At 35.7% G+C, this 20617-nt stretch overlaps 1 protein-coding gene across 2 annotated transcripts in view; it reads left to right on the top strand.

Annotated features, from left to right (window-relative positions):
* The window catches only part of CCSER1 (coiled-coil serine rich protein 1), a 628555-nt gene that overhangs the window by 350653 nt on the left and 257285 nt on the right, over positions 1-20617 (top strand). For both annotated transcript variants that reach the window (XM_074148037.1, XM_074148036.1), the window contains exon 8: positions 15393-15470. In XM_074148037.1, coding sequence (XP_074004138.1) covers positions 15393-15470 — 78 coding nt within the window. The remainder of the gene's footprint in view (positions 1-15392; positions 15471-20617) is intronic.

Genomic DNA, 20617 nt, shown 5'->3' with positions numbered 1-20617 from the left:
AACAGTCGCTGTCTTTCCTCATTTTCACTTGTGTGCAAATTCTAAAAGGAAAACAAATGCTGGTCTCTAAGTGATGCTAGAAAACTCAGTTTATACAGAATAAACCGAGCATCTCTTCCTAAAAATGTTGAACGCTGCATGGCTTTTCAAGAAGCTTGCCACTCTGTTGACATAGAGTGGTGCTTGTGAGTAACTGCAGTATTTCTTGAATGTACAGTTAGGGTAACCTGAAAGTTTAAGATGACCTACTTGAGAAATTCTGTGGAACTCATGAAAAACTGAGCTATCTTTCCAAGAAAGACAGGATACATCTACCATTTCTGATAATATCTATACCTTGAAATTTTATTGTTCAAGTAATTCTGTTTTATTTTCTGCTTTTGTATTTCATGTTTGGTGCAATTTGGAAATAGACATGTGATGGCATACTGTAAATGTATCATTGAATTCAGAGGAATGGGGCTTTTTGTTACTATGAATGTATAATATGCTATAAATGCTGAAGACATGAAAACTGGCAAACCTTCTGTGATTATCAAATATGCAACAGTCTGAAACAGTTTGTCCATATACACATGACTGAGAGTTCGGTGGTGTTCTGAGTTCTTGGTCTGTTGAGTCAGGTTGAGTTCAAGAAAATGTATAGAAAACTGGAAAACAAATGGTTTGATGTCCTCATAGGAAAAAAAAAAAAAAAAGCTTTAGTCAGATTAAAACTCTGCAAAACCCACTTAATAAAAATCAGATTTTTACTTTATTTGATTTTGTGAAATAAGTAATAAAAATGGGAACTGAGCTTTTTGTACAGCTTACACTTAATGATTGTAGGTGCTATTTGTATTACGGTGATTACAAAATCCACAAATATCTTGTTGCAATGGACACTGCAGGAAGTTTCTGGAAAAAAAAAAGAAATCTAAACTGAGTAACAGCAGTACGGTGTAGAGGCACAGGATGTTACCCTAACCCAAGGTCTCACAAGTAAATTCTAAACTGCTTTTGCCACTACCTTTTGGATGCACTTCAGAGGCTCTTGTAGAATTTCTTCTCACTTGTGCATTAATAAAACGCCTGGTTCTTTAGCATATTTTATAACTTTGGTTCAGTTTGAAATTTTGAAAATTGATTGAGAGCTGCCATATGGCTCTTAATTGAGTGCCAAAGAGTTGTAGGTTAAAATAAGTTGTTTGGAATTTTTTAACAGCTGCTTGTTGTTGTATTCTAAAAATGCTAACTAGGACTTAGTCCTGATAATGTGTGTGGTTGCTAAGTATTTGTAACTCAAGATCAAACCACTGAGTGAGCTATTTGATTGTGTTATTAGTAGTATTAGTTTCGACAGAAACTTTTTTTAACATTACATCATTGTGCGTTGGTAAAATCACACATGGATTGTAACATTGACTTAGTACCTTTCACTGTACATTGTCCATTAATTTTGGTTACTGAAGTATAGCCTGTTCACCCCCATCCACCCCACCACCTAATGATATAAACTACACCCTTATCTGCCACATTAGTCTTTGTTTATAGTAATCTTTTTAAGTTTTTTTTTGTGTCTTTGAAGATCCACAATTAAGAGTTTAAATCAGGAATGCTTAAAGTAGAGCCAGGTTTGGGTAGACAAGGCTTAGTTTTCAAAGTCAGTCACACTATGTAGACTGTTTTTTATAACGCTTAGTGTGAGAATACATACTGTTGTTAGACCATGTGGCAAACATTACTGAAATGTAATCACAGAGACTATTTTCTTTAAGCTAACATTAGTTGGCTAGAATATTCTCCCCAGGATGTGCCATTTAGTAGCTTTTGATCATTTTAATTTTTTTCTTAGCTCCTAGTGAAGAGCTAAGGAGTTAAAGTTTAACTGAAGAAGGAAGAAAAATCTGCAAACTATTTTTTCTTTATTAAGAAACAAGGAATAATTGGATGAAAAGTAGAGGCAACCAGTTTTCTTTTATGTTGAAACAGTACGAGCTGGGTGCTTGGGAGGCTGATATTGCAGTATTTTAAAACAAAGTAGATTTGGATTAGGCTTTAGAATATGAAACAAGAAAAACTGTACGGGGTCAGTGCAAGGGTTTATCCAGCCCTTCAGGTGTCTGTCTCCAGTGGTGGCCACAAGCAGGTGCTTACGGAAAAGCTGGTATGTGAAAGCATGTGATATTTTCCTCAATGTTCTCCCAGTCCGTCACTTTGCAGCTCAAGGGAGCTCCTGAACCACTTTTTACCTGTTTATTTGTTAACCCCCTAAGAATCTCTGCTGCTCAATTGTCTAATCCAATTTTACAGTGCTTGTACTTTTATACCTCCATCTCCTACTTCAGTTATTCATCGCATCTTTTAACATGCCTAATTTTTGTTTCAAAATTTTGTTTCAAATTGTTGTCTTTATTGGTTTACACTTACAGATCAGAGGGAGTCCCTGGACTTCGAGCAACAGGCAGGATTCAGGTCTCTTCTTCTGCATCTTTACAAGATACTATAGCATGTAGCATGGGTTGGGAAATGAGTCATCTTGCTAGGCAGTGCTGGCTTATCTAAAAGCAGCGTTTACAAACAAATCCTTTTTTCATAGTAGGCACACATTATGAGCTGAGACAGCACTGGGGCAGCATCAAAGAACACTTGTAAAAATTTTAGCAAAACAATTTTATCAACAATAGTGTACCAACAGGCTGATTATGAGCCAATAAAGAGGGTTTATTTGGTACATTGAATTTATGTTATGGTATAACTGACTATTAATGTTTCTCAAGTGCCATAGGTTCACCTTCATCTCTTTTTCACTTCTTGTTTTCTGAGGCAAAATTAGAATTTATTCTTCTTTTTTTGAAAAACTCTGTAAGATAGTATCAGGGTGTCTCTTTAGTCTTATATAACATAATTCTTATGCTTTTATGAATATATCATAGTTTGGGTTGTTATTTCTCCTCTTCAAACATTTTTATGTGACAGCTGCTTATGGTCATGATTATAAGTAATCTTTTTGGTTCCGTTATAGCAGTAATCTGGGGACCATAGCAACTTGGTTTGCTTATGATATATGTCAGTGGGAAATAGAGGTCTAGTCACCATTTCCTTATGGTGAGAGATGGTATTTTTAAAAGAGCAAAAAAGGAGAGATCTTTTTTCAGTACTCTTTCCCAGAGATCCTGTAATGCTTCTAAAAATAGTAAGGAAAAATTATTTCAGATTCTATAGCTTCTTTGTGCATATGCTTCTTACCAAAAACTAGAATATAATGGTTACTTTCCTTGTACAGTATAAGAATTGTTAGTATCTTTTGCAGGTGCTTGGAAAAGTATAACTTTTATATGGTGTTGAAAATATTTTGCTACACATTTCATTATTTTCATCAATTGAATTCAAAATGTCAGTGCTATTAATACTCACTAAGTTCCAGCATCCCAATGATTTGCTGTAGAATTCATAATAGTCACAAAGCTTTCATGAGGTCAAAGTCCCATCATCGGTAAAGTTTCTGAATCAATTAAAGAAATGTTTGAAAGAGGAGGAGATCGATATCTTCTCTCTCATCTTGTGCTGGAATGTTACTGTGTCATATTCTGTCAAACATTACCAAAATACAAAGGCTTTGATTGGATTGCTTTAGTATTGTAAAGGTGAAAGCACATTTTGTTGCCTGATCAAAACTATTCTGCTTTGGCAAAGCAATACAAAGCTGCTGAAGGTTACTTGTAAGCCTTGGTTAGATCCTGGAATCATAGAATACCAGGTTGGAAGGGACCTCAAGAATCATCTGGTCCAACCTTTCTTGGCAAAAGCACGGCCTAGAGAAGATGGTCTAGCACCCTGTCCAGCTGAATCTTAAAAGTGTCCAATGTTGGGGAATCCACCACTTTCCTGGGGAGATTATTCCAATGGCTGATTGTTCTCCTTGTGAAAAATTTGCCTTCTGTTTCTGGTCGGAATCTCCCCAGTAGTAACTTGTACACATTACCTCGTGTCTTTTCCATGTGGGTGAATAACGTCAGGGCCCATTGAATTGTAAGGGTCAAGCTCCTGTAATAGTCTGCATACCAGCTCTTCCTTCACTGATGGCATTTGCATTGACCTGGATTTTTGTTCCCGAGTCCTGGGGACTGACAGTGCTGGTAAAGACAGAGGTCAAGAAAGTGTTGAGAACCTCTGCCTTTTTAGCATTGTTGGATACTTATTCACCTCTCCTGTTTAACAGCAGGCCAATATTTTCCTTCAGTTTCTGCTTGTTGTTTACTGTACTGGAAGAACCCTTTCTTGTAGTTTTTGACATCTCTGATCAATTTGAATTCGAGCTGAGTTTTTGCTTTTCTAACTGCATCTCTGCATGACCTGGCAATGCCCTTGATGGGTCTTCATCCCCTTTTCCATCTCTGGTATGCTTCTTTTTTGGTTTTGAGCAGACTCAGAAACTCGCAGTTAAGTCATGGGGGTCTCTTGCTCCGTCTACTTCTCTTGCCTTTAAAGGGGATGAACTGTTTTTGTGCTTCAAGGAGAGCATTCTTGAAAAACTCCCAGCAGTTGCTAGCTCCTTTATCCTCCTTGGAAGTTTCCTATGGAATTCCTCCCAAAGGATGTGCAAAAGTATTTGGGATATCATGATAATGCATATTAAAGCATGTTAGTTTTGTCTTATTAAATTAAATATGATGTAATTTGCATGTAATTTTTGGTATCTCAGGTGAGTGGGTAAGAGCGGAGAGCATGAGTGATGAACCTAAATTCACAGTAAAAAGGTATCTAATTTAATAACTTTCCAGGGTCGATTGCTGGCAAAACCCATGCTGTGCCTTCCCTTGAGAGCAGGTTCACACAGGGTAAAAGTGCCTTTTGGCTCTTGCTTAAGCAAATAATTGCCTGGGGGAAAGGCTTTATTGTGCATCTGAGAGCCTGGTGTAATGACCAAAGCTTTTTCCTGAGCAATACCACTAGGTACTATTCTGTGTATTTCTCTTCTGTTTCCGTATAATTCTTCATGCCCTGCTTTCCCATACAGTCCCTACACATGCTTCTGAGTTCCTGTTACCTGGGCTGAAAGTGCTGCACAGTGTGGCTGTCTCACAGCTTTCTGCCAGCTGCCTATCTGGTTGACTTTGAGCTTGAAGCTCCTGCTGAAGACCCTTGCCAGTTTAGACCCTTTCCATCTGTCCAAACTTTCATGAATTTTACAGAAACTTTAATTTTCTAACTCAGTTGCTTGGACTAGTTAGTGTTGACCATTGTAATAAAAAATTAATATTGAAGAATAGATGGACAGGCAGTGTGACCACTTCCAGTGTGTGCATATGAATCTGTACACTTAATGGGCTGCATATGAGTACAGGACAAAAGCAAGTCACATAGTTGTCTTGTTCAGGCAGTGTTAAACCCAACCTGAAGCTTCTATCAAAAAAACTTGCCAAAACATACAAATAGTTTATTGAATAATTGACATGATGTCACAGGAGGAAAAACTCAAAGAATGGCAGTGGTGAGTTGTTTTCAGCATTGCTAGGTACCTTTACAGTGATACAGGGATCATACATTATTGATTTCAGTGAATAAAACTACAGCCCTATTTATTACCAAGATTGGTATGTGTGTTTGTTGATTTCCATGGTGGTAGTAATTACTTGATTTATATGATTATTTTTTTTCTATTAATTTGACCAAAAAATTACCAAAATGTGCTCCATGCAGTTCTTGCTGGGATAACTTGAAAATGACCTTTTGTTGTGTTTTTAGTATAACTTCTGAATGCCACAAATGTTAATCTCATTCCTCAGAACAGGAATCTGTAAAATTATTGTACACGCTTAGCCATGTGAGGTTTAATTAATGCCAGAAGCCTTCAATAAACATTATTTGCAGTTTGGAATGTGGTGTGTTAATGATTCCTGCACTCTGACTAATGCACGTGCCGTTAAATCTATGCGCAAAGTGGCTGGCACTGACTTTAATCACATCCCACAAATGTCCCTGCATGCACAGAGGGAAAGGAAACAGGACACCAACAGTAATATTTGAAAGCAGTGCACTTAAACATCTCCACTTAGAGGCCAAGAGAACAAAGTGCGTAACAGTATCATTTCATATGATAGGGAAGAAAAACATAACGTAAAGTTAGTGAGTGCCTTTGATACCTTTGAAAGTTATTTTATTAACTTCCCTAAGTAAAACTATATATTAAATGTGCTGCAGAATCATCTGTTAGTTATTGCTACAAGATTTTTGATAGTGCTGTTATTTTGTATTGTATTTGATTAACCAAAGAGTTTTTCCTTCACTGAATACTGATAGTCATCAAAAAAACATGGAAGACGTTTTGGAAAGAAAAAAAAAAAAATCTTCCAAGAAACAGATGTTTTGGAACAGACACTGAAATTCTGTTTGTGTACCCACACAGAACCTGGCAGCATTTAAAATCAAGTGTGCTGTGAATGTGGTAAATGTGGTTGCTCAAAAAAGGGTTAATGGAAGAAAAAACCACAAGGTTATGAACCATCTGCTTTCTTTGTTTACTAAAGTTGATAATTTTGCATTTATTTTCATGTTAGTTTTGTTGTTGTGTGTCAGCTCAACTCTGCCAGCTGAATCATGAGCATGCCAACCAGAGGCGATGTTGTGGCAGTATATTTTAATGAAAGTGCAGGAATAATCTATCTAATCCATTCTGTCCTAATCTAGGTTCTTGGAAGAGTTAATTCTCAGTATGCTGTGAGAAGGGTAGTATGCTACTCCCAAGAGACAAACACTTGAAATAAACATGTTCATATCTTTGTTTAAGGTTTATTATAGTAATTTTCTAACATGCAGTTGTTTCTAAAAAACTGAAGTAAACTTAAATGGGGTAAAACCTCGTTATTCTTGATGATCAAGTATTTTACAGCTAATGGGTTAACAATTGCTGTGTAAGAGAACAGTAACCAGTTTCACATCTTCAGTGAGGCTAATTAATATTGTACAGTTAAGTAAATGAGAGCTATAACTGAAGAGAATTTCACTGCCATATCTGTGATGTCCGCTTAGGAAAAAAATATGCTGAAAGAATGTGAATTGAAGGTGTGCAAGTTGGATCTTTGAATCTGAAAGTGTAGTCCTGCTTTGCAGCAATCTTGCATGTATTTGTAATGATTACTGTTCACTGTTGTGTATTCTGAGAAGGTAATTGAGCCCAGAAATTAATTTCCAAAGCATATACTTTGAAGCTTTACGGTGTGAGGCAGACTGGTTTTGTGCATAGGACTTAAGACTTGGACTGTGAATCTATACAGCAGTCAGTAATTCTGCAGCTGGCTTCATGCGTGACCTTAAAAATTAAATCACTTAGGACTATTTTTTTTCAAATATTTGTAGGAAGATAAGTCAATACCACTAATGGTTTTTTGTGTGTTTTGCTGCTGTAAGGCTTAGTGCCTCTGTATTACAATTTCTGAATTCTCAAACTGGAACAGTATTGTCTCCTAGGCTTGTTTGTTGACCGCCTTATTTTTTGGGACAAAAGACAATCCGTCTTTGTCTAGGTGGTCCTAGCAGTAGTGTAGCAGTGATAATCTAAGGACATATGGGCTGAGAGAGAGAGATAATTATTAGATGAGCTAGTATAAGACTTAGGATATCTTCTCTGACTCTGTCAGGAAATGTAGTGACAGGACAAGGGGTAATGGTTTTAAATTGGAAGAGGAGAGATTTAGATTAGATATTAGGAGGAAATTCTTTACTGTGAGGGTGGTGAAGCACTGGAACAGGTTGCCCAGGGAAGTTGTGGATGCCTCATCCCTGGAAGTGTTCAAGACCAGGCTGGATGGGGCTTTGAGCAACCTGCTCTAGTGGGAGGTGTCCCTGCCCATGGCAGGGGGGTTGGAACTTGATGATCTTTAAGGTCCCTTCCAACTCTAACAATTCTATGGTTCTATGACTCTTGGACATCTGGATGCAACCATAACACAAATTAAGACTAACAAAATGCTTATTAAAAGTTCAAAACTGTACTTGTAGAGATAATTTCTACATGAAAGACTATGCTTGGCGTGTCAGCCTTTTGAAGGTTTTTATGACTGCACTACTGCTTGTTTTTTCTTCCCTTTCAATAACTTTCTCAGTTTGGGGTGGTTGTTGTGAGGGAGTGTTAAGATTGACATCACTTGTTATGGCCATATTATTCATGGAGTATGACCATATAAATTTTTTACAATTTTGCATTATTCAATGGATGCATGCCCACGTCTGGGCCATATATGAATGTGTGATTTGTAATTTTGTTCATTTTAGAGATGTGATAACTAGAAAAAGTTCCTCTATACTTTCTTTCAGTGATGTGTATACATAAACTTATGTTTTAGAGTAGTACTGATCTATTTTGGAAACATAATCAGTAAGGAAATGCTATACAGCTTTACTGAATGAGTGAATGATAGTAATAAACAATAACAGGTATCGCTTTAAAATATAAATTATAAATTGTAATACCACCTGGAAATGGAGTCTTTTGCTATCTGTTGATGCAACTGATAAAACAGGAAATTATTAGTCAAGATACATTTGTATTTAAAAAAATTCCCTTGATCCAAGAAATGCATTTTTTTTTTAACGTAGCATAAACAATATCTGCCCATGTTTAATGCTGTATCTTAAAGTATCTTCCAAAGATGCTTTTAAAACATAAATTTATGAAAATTTATGTTTTAAATTTTTGAAAATGTTTGAAAAATCCTTATCCTGGAATTTTGTGGTGGTCTCGTGTCCCTGTAAACATTTAGTTTTAATTTTGCAATACATACATAAGTAGTAATGGTAATGTTTAAGCTACAACATGGTCCAGTCAAATAAATGGGAGTCAGAAGATATAATTTTTAAGGCTCTTTTACTATCTCTGGCATTCATCAGCTCAGTGGACTAGGCGATTCACTTTTTTTTGTGTGTGTTTCTGTTTCTGGTTAGATAGCCTGTGTTCTTAAAGGTAAGAGTCTTGTTTTTATTGCTAAGTTCATACAGCACTCAGCAAAACAAAGAGTTTTTCTCTTGCAGAGCTTGGGGATAGTTTAATAAAACACTTGGCATTATAAGGATTTTAAAACTGTTTAAAAAGTAATTGTAATAACTCCCTGGCTAGGATCTAGTAAACCGTTGTATTACTGTGAGTAGGGCTAGCAGGCATGACTATAGTGGGGCTTGTAATTCTATTAAGATTTGAAATCTTCCTAAATATTGTTCATCTTCAAAGACCTATTATGAAGTGATTACACTTTCAGAAATTGGTTTGTTTTTTTTTTTTTCATTAAATGTATTCAGACTTGGCAGTAGCTAACTATTAAAGCATTGCAAACTGCTTGGAGACAGGCTTGTCTTAGCCTTTCTTGATTGATACCTGGATACTGTGTTTTGATAAAAATCAAAGCAGAAGGAACGTCATCTTTCATTCCAGATACCATACTTAGCATATGCATAGGACTTTGCCTTTGTGTTTTACAGAAGAATTACAGTATAATAACTGAAAAAACGTTTTGGTTGGCATAAGAGTCCTATAGGAAAACTATGAAACGTTCACTGAAATTCCATGTTATTTTGGTCTTTGTCATTTATAGTGATTCGACAGAACTATAGCTCTCAATGAAACCTTTCTTTCTGCATACTTGGATGCATTCCCGCCAAGTTCTCCCCTGTTTTTCTCCTGAACGATGGGATAGTCCCCTTGGGGATGATCACATCTATTCACCGCTGTGACTCCAGAGTAATGCCTCTAAATTTGTTGTGGCTTTTTAGCACATTAGTTCTTAGTACTTTGTGTTGAGTGTTGGACCACGCTGTAGCTGCTTTCTTATCCTGTGCTTGAGAGACAGCTGGGCTTTTTGCTGGGCTTCACAAAGCATTTTCAAGTGTGATGTGATTCAGCTGTACCACAGCTGATCACTAAAGCTATGCTGTATACGTTAATGTTTTCTTCCCAAACGGAGACTCAAACCAATAGAGACTCAATTTCTATGGAAACAGCTGTCATATAGTCAATTCTGTAGCTTACTGTAGCCTTCAAATTGGATAGAATAAATGTTGGAGAGCAGTTTTTTGTGCTACTTGTTATCCCTTTGCTCTCACTGCCTAACTGCTGATGTTGATTAAGTTTAATCCCAAAGCACATCAGAATTAAAAGACTTTGCATTTTTATCAGTCTTTTGAAAAAAAGCTTTTCTCCATGAGTTCTGAGGCAAACATAAGTTGTTATTCACAGGAGGGTAAATTCCTGAAGCAAGGGAAACAATTGCATGTAAGTTGTAAATCTGACTGCAGTGCTAATACTCACAATTATAGGCCATTTTGGAAGTATGCCAAGAGAAAACCCAAATAAAACAGATTCATCTTCATAAAATCATACAATAATTTGTGCAGACTGTAGGAGAGAGAGGTTGAGTAGTTTGAGTACAAAGAGATTTGAATGCAAACAGTTAAGATGTGAGACTTTTTTAATCTAAGAATAAAGGTGGAACAGCTGTTAGTTAAAAAAAAATCTTTAATTGAATATGTTATCAACAAGACAAAATAGATTCTTTAGTGGTGAAAGCCACAGCTATACTGGCTAAAAGACTTCTGATTTCTCTAAAACACCTGGAACAGTAAGTTTTGCTGTTTGATTTAGTATGACCATTCAAGGTAATTTTCAAACATTTTCTTTTTGGAATTTGCAATTAAACAAAGCACCACAAGTGGTCACCATGCTGTCACTGATAGAATTGGGTAAGAGAACAGTCACAAAAATAACTTTGACCTGTCCACAGTCAAAGCTATGGAAATTGTTTTAAGGTACTTCTTCTGTTCAAAGAAGGAGCACTGTAAAAAGCCAGTCATGTTTCAAGATGTATTAACCTATACTGACTCTCTAAATGCAAGTAATCTAGTAGCAACTGACTCCACTTTTTTTATAGTGCTGTGTTTCAGTTGTGAAGACAAAACACTATTTTATCTTATATTTCACTTACCTATTTTATCTGTAATCTTTTAACATGCATGTGATCAGCTGATGCCTGTTATCTTTCTATTTCAGCACCTCTTGGTGACTTATTACAAGCATAATAGTAATAACTATAAATAATGGCATTTATGTACTAGAGGTAGTTTGAGATATAAACTACATGTGAACTTATTCCCATGTGAAGGAATAGCTTTATTGATCATGGTCTAATGCTTTTCGTTAGGGCTGTTGAAATATTTTGGTTAGTAATCTCAGTAAATTAAGCAAAAGCAAATGATGGAGAAAATGTTTTCCACATAGTTTCCATCTCTCTCTCCCCAACAGACACTGTCACACGTGCGCACATATGTGAGAGAGAGGGGTTGTGATGAAAGTTACTGGCAATGTTGCTATGAGTTATCTGACGTTAAAATTGCCGACAGCTCTTCTTCCCCTTTTACTAATTAGAATGAACCCATGGAATGAGAATTTTTCATGCTTTTATCCCTGTCACCTTGCAAGTGTGCACTTAAAGCTATTTATTTTAATATGAGGGAATGGCAACACACAGAAGAGTGAGCAAAGGTGTTCATTTATAATCTATTTTTAAAAAGTCACACAGAAATACTCTGCTTGTCTGATCCTAAAAATATGTCAAAAATAAATGATTCAGTCCCTTCTTGGTCTTTAGAGAGTTTCCTTCCTCTGGACCACTAAGATCCTTAGGGGGCCAGAGCACCTGACATTGCAGAGAGAGGCAAAGGCATCTGTTTTTGTTACCCTGATAAGAAGGACAAGGAAGGATCTAGCTGCAGTCTTTTTACTGCCTAATATTTTGTAGGGAAAGTGGAGCGGACTCCTCTCAGACACGCACAATGAAAGGGTGGAAAGCAGGATGATGGGACTACTTAATATTCTGTGATTCTATGAAATATCTCAAAAGAAAAATGGGGGCATTAAGGAAACACCTTGTACAGTGTTTTCACTTTTTCAAAATCCTTACATTTCAACATAGACTTATGAAAAAGCTTTTTGAAGCTTTTGGGTATTTGGGGAGAAGGTGGTAGGGTACAGTGTATGCATTTAATGGTATGAAGACTGGCTCACATATGGAAAAAATTACTAATTATTCAATTTCACTAGGAAACCTCTGAAAGAAAATAGCTGGTGTTTTTAAATGGCCAGAAGGTCTCCAGGAAGTTTCACAACTTGACAGATTGCTTTAAAATGTTACTTTATAATAGTAACTGTCTCAGACTAGTGATGTGATGGCAATTGAAGGCTGCTATAGGAAAATAATGTTCATAACAATTTATTTGTTATGAATTAATGTTCAAGCATGCTAGTTGGCTTGTAAAGATCTTTATTTGGCTGAATTGCTATAATTGAGAAAAAGGGATGGTTTTTTAGTTCCAAAAGTCCTTTTCCAGTACCTGGGCAGCTGGAAGTTTCTTAGTCTGTCTCATTTGTATTGGCTTTTTAAAAAGTGAATAAAAAGAATTGCCTACCTTTTCAGACTACGTCTCACTTGGTGCATTTGTTGCAGCACTACCGGATTGTTGTTTATTCTATTCTATTTCTAATTCTAATTACTAAGACCAAAGTAATTGTGCAGACTCAGACATACCAAACAGCAGGTAACACATTTGAAAAAGCAAAATTAATTGATACCTGGACATCAATTCTTTTAAAGATTCATTTAAAAATTCTTAGTAAGATTTTCGAAAAGGAAGTATTTGGGCAAATGTGCAAATCCTCTGCAAGTGATCTTTATACTTTGGAGAACATGACCTCCATGTTGTGCTGTACATGGATAGGAACAGTAAACCTATGGCCAAAAGCAGACAGTGTTGTAAATACCTAGCAAATGTTGCCAAATATTTACAATAGTTTATATACCTAGTGAAAACAAGTGTCAGTTTACACTTTTTTCTTTTTTTTTTTGGTGTATGTAAAGTAGGTTTTATATATATTTTTGTGTGAAGATCTGCAACACTTACAGAAATAGTTACACTGAAGTTTTGCATTAGCTTGCTTTGTATAGTATGCTATATTTTATACATCTAAAATTCACAATACAGTATAACAATTTTTTTCCCAGCATTTTGTCACATTACTTCATTATAAAGTCTGTCTGTTAATATAGTCAATGTAACACAAAATTATATTTGAACTATCAACTTATCATTTTCAGAGCTGTTTTTATATTGGAAAGAACATTGTATAGAGGGTTTTTATATCTAATACCTTTAATATTACTAAAATTATTTAATAAACAAAGGTATGTCTTTTGGAACAGCTACTTTACTCTGGCAAAAAGAATTCTAGAAATAAAGCAGTGTAATTTAGGGAAATAAAACTGAGATGAGGCTGAATGACTGTTAGGTGTAAGTAGCCTTTTCCAGTAGGATGCTGGTTTGTAACAAACCATAAGTTGTCTACATTTCTGCATGGAAAATATTTATCTCTGTGATTTGAAACTTGTTGCAGACTTTTGCTGCATCATTGAAAATAAGATAAAATACACTGTATTCTTATTATATTTAATAATTTTGAAAATAATTCATATTATGAAGTTTGTTTCACATCAACAAAATTGAAAGTACTTTTTTGTAGAGTAAAGAGAAGCTACTACTAGTCAACATGGACATCTTTAACTTCTGCTTCTGGTAAAGATAATAATGTGGAGTCAGAACTTGAATGTGTTGCAAATGGATCTCACTGCATATACACAGTTAAATGAGCAGCTCACAGAAATAAATGAATTTGCTTATTCCAGCCTTCCTAGCTTTCTCAATTGGTTGCCTTCATGAAGGTTTTGATTTCTTCAGTTGTTTTGTTTTTTTTTCCCCCCAGTTACTTCAAAATATGTATTTGTGAATCCACAGAAAAAGTTAAATTTGTTCAGATACACACTTTAATACTGATTTTTCCAACCATAATGTTACTTGAACATTCATTCTCTGTGAATGTTGGGTTTGTAACTAGAAAATTCACGGAGCTTCTGGGCGGTAAAACATTATTGTCTAAATAAGAAAGTAGATCTATAACAATGCCTGTTTTCTAAATATGTAAAAATGCTGTGGGCAGTGGACCAGTAAATTCAAACCTCAAGAAGATACAGCTTTTCTGTCAGAAATGAAATTACCTTTCCATGAATTCAGTTTTAATTTGGTAGTTACATCAGCAAATCTGGGTGTGAGTTGTCTCATAACCATGTAGTGATTGGTCTGAATCCTTCCCCCTCCTTATTTGAAGAATTGAAATAGTCGAGATAGTCTCATTTAGGTGTTGTCTTCTTCCTACTGTTTACATGCTTTTGGCCAAAATTCATTTAACATAGTGATGTGCGTCTTGGCTTGAAACTAATAACAGTTGATTTTTAAAGTGTGTAGAAGAGATACTTATAAAGGAAAACACACTGAGACAGTAGCTGAAAATAATGATGTTTCTATGTCTTTATTTCAGTAAAAAATGAGACTCATTCATCTTGAGATTCAATTAACCTGAAATTCATTTTACACAAAATCTGTTTTACTGTAATACATACCTGTCAGTAACACTAAAACATACTTTTGTACGTCTTGAGGAATTTGAGTCAAAGATAAGTATTTTGTATGGATATAGCTGAAAAATAAAACCAAATCGATAGATAGGAAAACATAAATCAGTGCAGTTGAGGACTTTGTGTTCTCTAGTCATGGAGCCTTCCCCTTCCTGCTTTATCCCACGTCTTTACAGTTGTTTCATCGTGTACTTTCTACTGGAAAAAAAAAATAAATAGTATATGTAAGGGCTTGATGAGGATATCAACATTTCCAATCAGTGTTGAATTTCAAATGAAGTATCAAAATGAAGCATATTTTTTTATGATGCATAATTGTGTCAAAGCAACCAGATTTCTTTGCTCAAGCCTGTCCCAGAAATTCACACCACACTTCCAAAAATGTTTGAGATACAGAGGGACAAGAATGCAAAAAGCAGAAATCAGTACAATAACCAAGGAATGCTTAGGCGTTGCTAACATGTTTGCATTGGGCAAGGGGGAAGCCATCTCAGCATTGTGATATGCAGTGGAGTTTGCATGTTCCTTAATGTTTCTTAAAAAAAATGGTTTCTTTGCTGTTGGGATAGTGCTGGTGTTTGCAAGAGTCACTACTGCTGTCCAGTGCTTTGTACCTTTGTGCTCTGGAAGAAGGTTGCTTTGCCTCGTGCTTCTGTGATGTCCTTCTAGTGGGCCCAGCTCATAGTTGGATGATCCGAGTCCACTGTCTGTTTAAGAAAAATATAAGTTGATAAAGGGAAATAACCATAAAGAAATCAACCTCCCAGTAAGAACAGTGCCATAATAAATCCGTTTCTGAACAGCTGTCCAGACATGAGTTTTGAACTTATCTGAATATTCGCAGCTGCAAAACCCAGTGAGGAAAATCATGACTTAGCTCTGATACGTCATTTTGTTTTACAGGAAAAGGCTCAGTGCTTTCAGAAGGCTCTTGTTTCCCAAGCAGATAAATCCACGCAGACAGAACTCGTAGGCCATGATGTAAGTAGCTGTATCGAACAGTATTTTTTTGTCAACTTTGTGGGTGTTCAGACTTCTGTCAGACCTGTTTGCCTGCGCTGCTGTTGTGTCTATGCATTGATTTAGGGGGATTTACTGGAACACCATTCATCCTTTGCTCTCCAATGATTTTCAAATACCTTCTGAAACATGAGAAGATAATTACAGCTACCTGCCAGCATGCCAATGCCCTATTAATTTTATGCTTTATAAAGAGCTGAGAATTAGCATAAGTGAATGTGGAGGATATGTATTAGTGGATTCTAATTTTTTTTTCAGTATTCATTTACACACTTATTGACAATTTAATGAGGTTGTTATGTTTATAATCACCATATGCTGTCACAGCAATATTCAAATTTTGAAAGATACTGAAATAAATAAAATTTTGCCAAGTGATGTTAAAGTTCTATTTCCTAAGGAGCATCTGTCAGAATTTCTGCTAGAAGGTGAATGTATTCTCATGCAAGAACATAGTCGGTGAAGATTCCTTAACTGTAGAAATATTGGGGTTTTGTCCAGGTTTTTTAAATGAAAGGATTCTGTCTGTGGCACATTGGTTGAATACGTGTAAGAGATTCACTCATTTATATGAGCCTTCTTTAATAATCTTTGATTAAGAATGCCACAATGTGGAATATTTAGCACAGTTCTATTCTGTGATTTGAACAAATACTTCCCACCAAAGACTGTTCTGCCAGCTAAGGCTGTTGTTCTGCATTGTTGTGTATCAATATGCTGCTTCAAATTTATAGAACGAACACTGGAGTTAAATAAGGTTTTGAAACTGTCCTCTCACTTTGTTTTGTATCAGTGGCACATTAAAGTTTTGTCTTCTGAGTCTTTGGATGGTCTTCTGAAGATAGAAACATGAAAATTTCACATTTAAATCTGAAAAGTTCTTGAAGCAAACTACCTTTTGGTGTTTTTTCAGGCTGTCTTTTAAGCTGATCCAAACCAGAAGTACTAACTTTTTTTTTTATTTTTAAGTAAAATACTTTCAACAAAAATGTAGTTATAATTTTTTATATGTATTAATCAACACTTCAGGGTTGTTTTGTTTGGTTTTTTTCTTCAGTGTACCTATCTGCACTAATTTCTTGTTTGTGGATTGCCAATTATGAACCCTTATCTTCTACTGTGTCTGTCAAATAATGTCTGCTGGAATTTACTGAAATTGTGAGGTATATATATTAACGGTGAAAATCCCATAATATTCAAAAATACTTGAAAACATTTCTGTACGTTGCAATGCTATATCCCTTTCTTCTGGGACTAATTATCTTTAGTGGCTACTTTATTACATCTTAGAAGTTAAATATCTTCCACTAGAAATGAGAATAAGCAATTTGTAGGGTTGGTTAGTGGGTTTTTTGTTGGGTATTTTTTGTTGCTGGTTTTTTCTTTTAAACAGATGTCTTTGTGCATTTGGTTGTTCTGTTCCAAATCAAATATGTGGTATGTCATGATGCATGGATTTATTTTCTTTTTCTCCTGTTCTACAGTCTGTGTTCCCTTGGAGTTTGGGGTGAAGGGCTTCTCTCAGTAAAGCAGATGATTGCCAATTCTGCAATGAAATTAGAAGCCCCTCCCCCAAACAGATACAGTTTTCTGGCCGACATCTGAGTATTAAAGATAATAATAACATCATTTTTTTAAAAAAATAATACTTTTCTTTAGCAGCATTCTCTTCACCATTAGCGGAACATATTTTTCAACCTTTCCTGGTAAAATGCCTCTACTGTGTCATGGTTGCAATCATACGTTTTCTTATATAGGGTGGTGCAATGCAAGAACAAAAGGAAACATGCAATGTTTTTGTATGGAACAACACATCCACTTGTATTTATCTTGTACAGATAACTTGGGAAAATTGCGTTATAAGGAGTTGATTACAGAGAAAGTTGAACTAATCTCCAGGAGTAAGACATGCTTACTATGATCACCATGAAGGGAATTCAGTAAAGAAGAATGTGCAAATAAATAGCGTTAGCACTTTTGATAATATTGTTAAAAACTTTTGGTCACTTATTTATTAGATTGTGCAGCTTTTCTTCAAAGGATGGCTATTACAGGTAATGATAGGTTCAACTGTGTTTCTGTTGAAACCAAGTGGGAATTAGATTTGTATTCTTGTTTTTATGTGACATCTCAAAGAGCAAGTTGTAACCGTGGAAAGTAGTATCTGTACATCATTTTATTCAGGCTCTGAGTAAGTGTGTATCACTACAAGAATATGGTACTAATGTGAAATTAGATTAAATAGAAAAACACAGAATAGATCAGAGAATGCAAGATATAATTGTCACCCCATTAGTCACACATTCTGAGAATAGCGTATGTTGAATACCTAAGATACCTAGTTTAACAGGTAAGCAGGAAATTTAAGTTCATTCTGTCATCACTACATATTTGCAGCTGTAATTCCATTTTAAAAAAACAAAAGTCACCTGTTGTATTTCTCCTTAATGCAACTTTAGAAGCTAATGATTGTTGGATAAAAGTATTATCAGGAATTTGCATAGCATTGTTCATCAGTGTTGTACAAATATTGATATACACTTGAGAATGTAGTATTTCAAAAATCCGTGTTATTTCTTCTGTGAATAATTTTTTCTTTCACATTCAATTTTTTCACTGTATAAACTTAATCACAGAATCACAGAGTGATAGGAGTTGGAAGGGACCTCTGGAGACAGGTTAGCCTCCAAGAGAAACCAATGCTCTGGTTTTTTGACTTCTGGACAATGCCTCTAGTAGTTGAGAGACTATTCTTTAGCCTTCGAGTTGATTTAGATGCATCATTAAAAGTAAATGGAAGTTCTAACTTTGACTTAGACGAGGAATGAATCCTTTCATTCATAGGGTGTACACTAATGAAAAAAGGCTGGAGGCTAATTTATATTTAGAAAGGAATGGGTGAAGAAGGAAGAAATGCAATGTTTCAAAGGGAAGTAATGTTCTTGTCTCTGTGGAGCCGCTCTGAAAAAGTTTGGACAATGTTGACTGAGGGTTTGGGGTAAGTATTTGAGAGGTTACTAGAACAGAAGTTAATATGGTGTATTTTATGTTAGTGAATATAAATACAGTCAGATTCTGCCTATCAAGATGGTCAGTAAAGTTTGGATCAGTCTCCTGCAATACCTGTAAATTGTTGGATAATACTTCTGATAGATTCCTGTTTTCTCCCATGCAGCACACTGAGATTTTTCAACTGAAATTGCTTTAGAGTACTGTATTATTATTAGAGTACTGTAGAGTTGTATTATACTTTAGAGTACTGTAAGCAAGTGAAAGCTTGTGAAAGCCATAAAGATAATGTTTCTCATTAAGAACTGTTTGAACTGGAAAGCACACTGCTTAATCTCTTTTCCGTATTAAAACGATCTAATACAAAACAATTATAGAATTAAAACACAAAGTTTAGAATAAGTTTTGATAAGGAGGAAAAGGTCTTCTATGATGAGGAACACTACAGTTTCCTTAAGTGATTAACATGACCACTTTGCTACTCGACTAAATTGAAAGTAAAATATCAAGCTAGCTGCTTGTCTGTATTCAAGGGTAGACATTAGAAAGTAATCCAGGTTTCTTAGAAAGCTAATTGCTTTCTACTGCAGAATGTCAAGGGATCTCACCTTATGATAGTCCTAAATTTATTTTGTTTTCCAATATGTGTACGAGAATCATTTAAAACATGTTGGGAATCTTGCAGAAAGAGCCATGTGAACAACAGATTGATGTGGGAGACTGCTAAATAATAAATTATTAATGTGCTTAAATAATCAGTGCCAATTTAACTTCCTTCACGTTCTATTATTTGCAAAGCCTTATTTTATTGAGAGATCAAGGAATAATTTCTTCCATGTTTATCAGGTTTCTAAAATGGACTGGAAGATGAATAGATACAGTCAACTAGCATCATGACTGATTACAAGATCGTGTTAAATTATACAACCCTAGTAATGGCCACAAGCTAAATAGGTAGTCCAAAGTGTCATGCGGGCATCGCACAAACACTCTGGAGCATGTGCACTGCTAATGAGTTTTCATTAAAATGCGTCTTAAAAACAGAATTCAACAATCACAGTAGAATTCTTTGTTTCTGTCACCAAAAGACATCCAACTCAGCACGGCTTTGTCAATCTTTATCAGTCTTTGGATGAAAGCAGTTTGTACTTAGTTTTATTCTACAGAGTTGAAATTCCTAATAGTTAACATGATTTCTACGATGTCTTATCTGTGTCTGCCTTTTGCTGGTATTATAGGTTTCACAGGTCAGAACTGTTATTCTGTTTGTTCTTTTTCTTTCATACTGATAGTGAAGCTGATGTAAACAGCTTTTGGACTGGTCCTTAACTCCTTCCCCATTTAGTGAGAATCCTTTCCAGTTTAGTGGTCCGTTACGTTTTGTATTACGCTTCTAGAGTCTCAGACAACAAACATGTGTGGTCTTGCTCCCAGTGTGCCTACTGTTTGATTTGCATAGCTGCAAACAAAAATTACCTTTCCTCAGTGATCACCATGTTCACAACAGTGCTGGGTGATGCACAAGCAGGCACTGATTCTAAACACCTGTACTACCATGCGATATTAAAATTAATAGGTATTCATAATAATACACTTTCAGGGTATTTGTTTTGTAGTTTGCTGTACATCACCTTGGACAGCATGCCTGTTTCCCTCTCAAGGCCCGGGCACTGCTTTCTGCAGAGCATCTGTGTTTCACTAGGAGGGAAAGGAACACTTGGAGGTGGATGCTCTAACTGTTCCCCTCCACCTCCCTTCTGTGCTCCTCATCCTCCCTGGCAGCCAGCCAGCATGGTTTATGAATGCCATGAGGGACCTGTTGCATTGTGCCCTCTAAGAAGGCAGGGGAACAGAATGCTAAAGTACTTAAACTTCTTGAACTTTCCAGTTTAATCTAAATATATTCCTGCCTGCAGTATTACATAGTCACAGTGTGAAATGAGTTGCATTTTGCCACCTAAAATAGAAAATACATCCTGCTTCTGCCCCACCCCTCCACCCGTGCTTCCTTGGAGACTGATGTCCACCTGCTATTGTATGTTACTACTAAATTATTTTTCTCCATTTATTTCTTATTTTCTCTCTGAGTTTGCTTTCTA

This window comes from Numenius arquata, chromosome 5 (assembly GCF_964106895.1).
Source record: "Numenius arquata chromosome 5, bNumArq3.hap1.1, whole genome shotgun sequence".
Classification (NCBI taxonomy): Eukaryota; Metazoa; Chordata; class Aves; order Charadriiformes; family Scolopacidae; genus Numenius; species Numenius arquata.
This window is presented reverse-complemented; position numbering and strand designations above follow the sequence as displayed.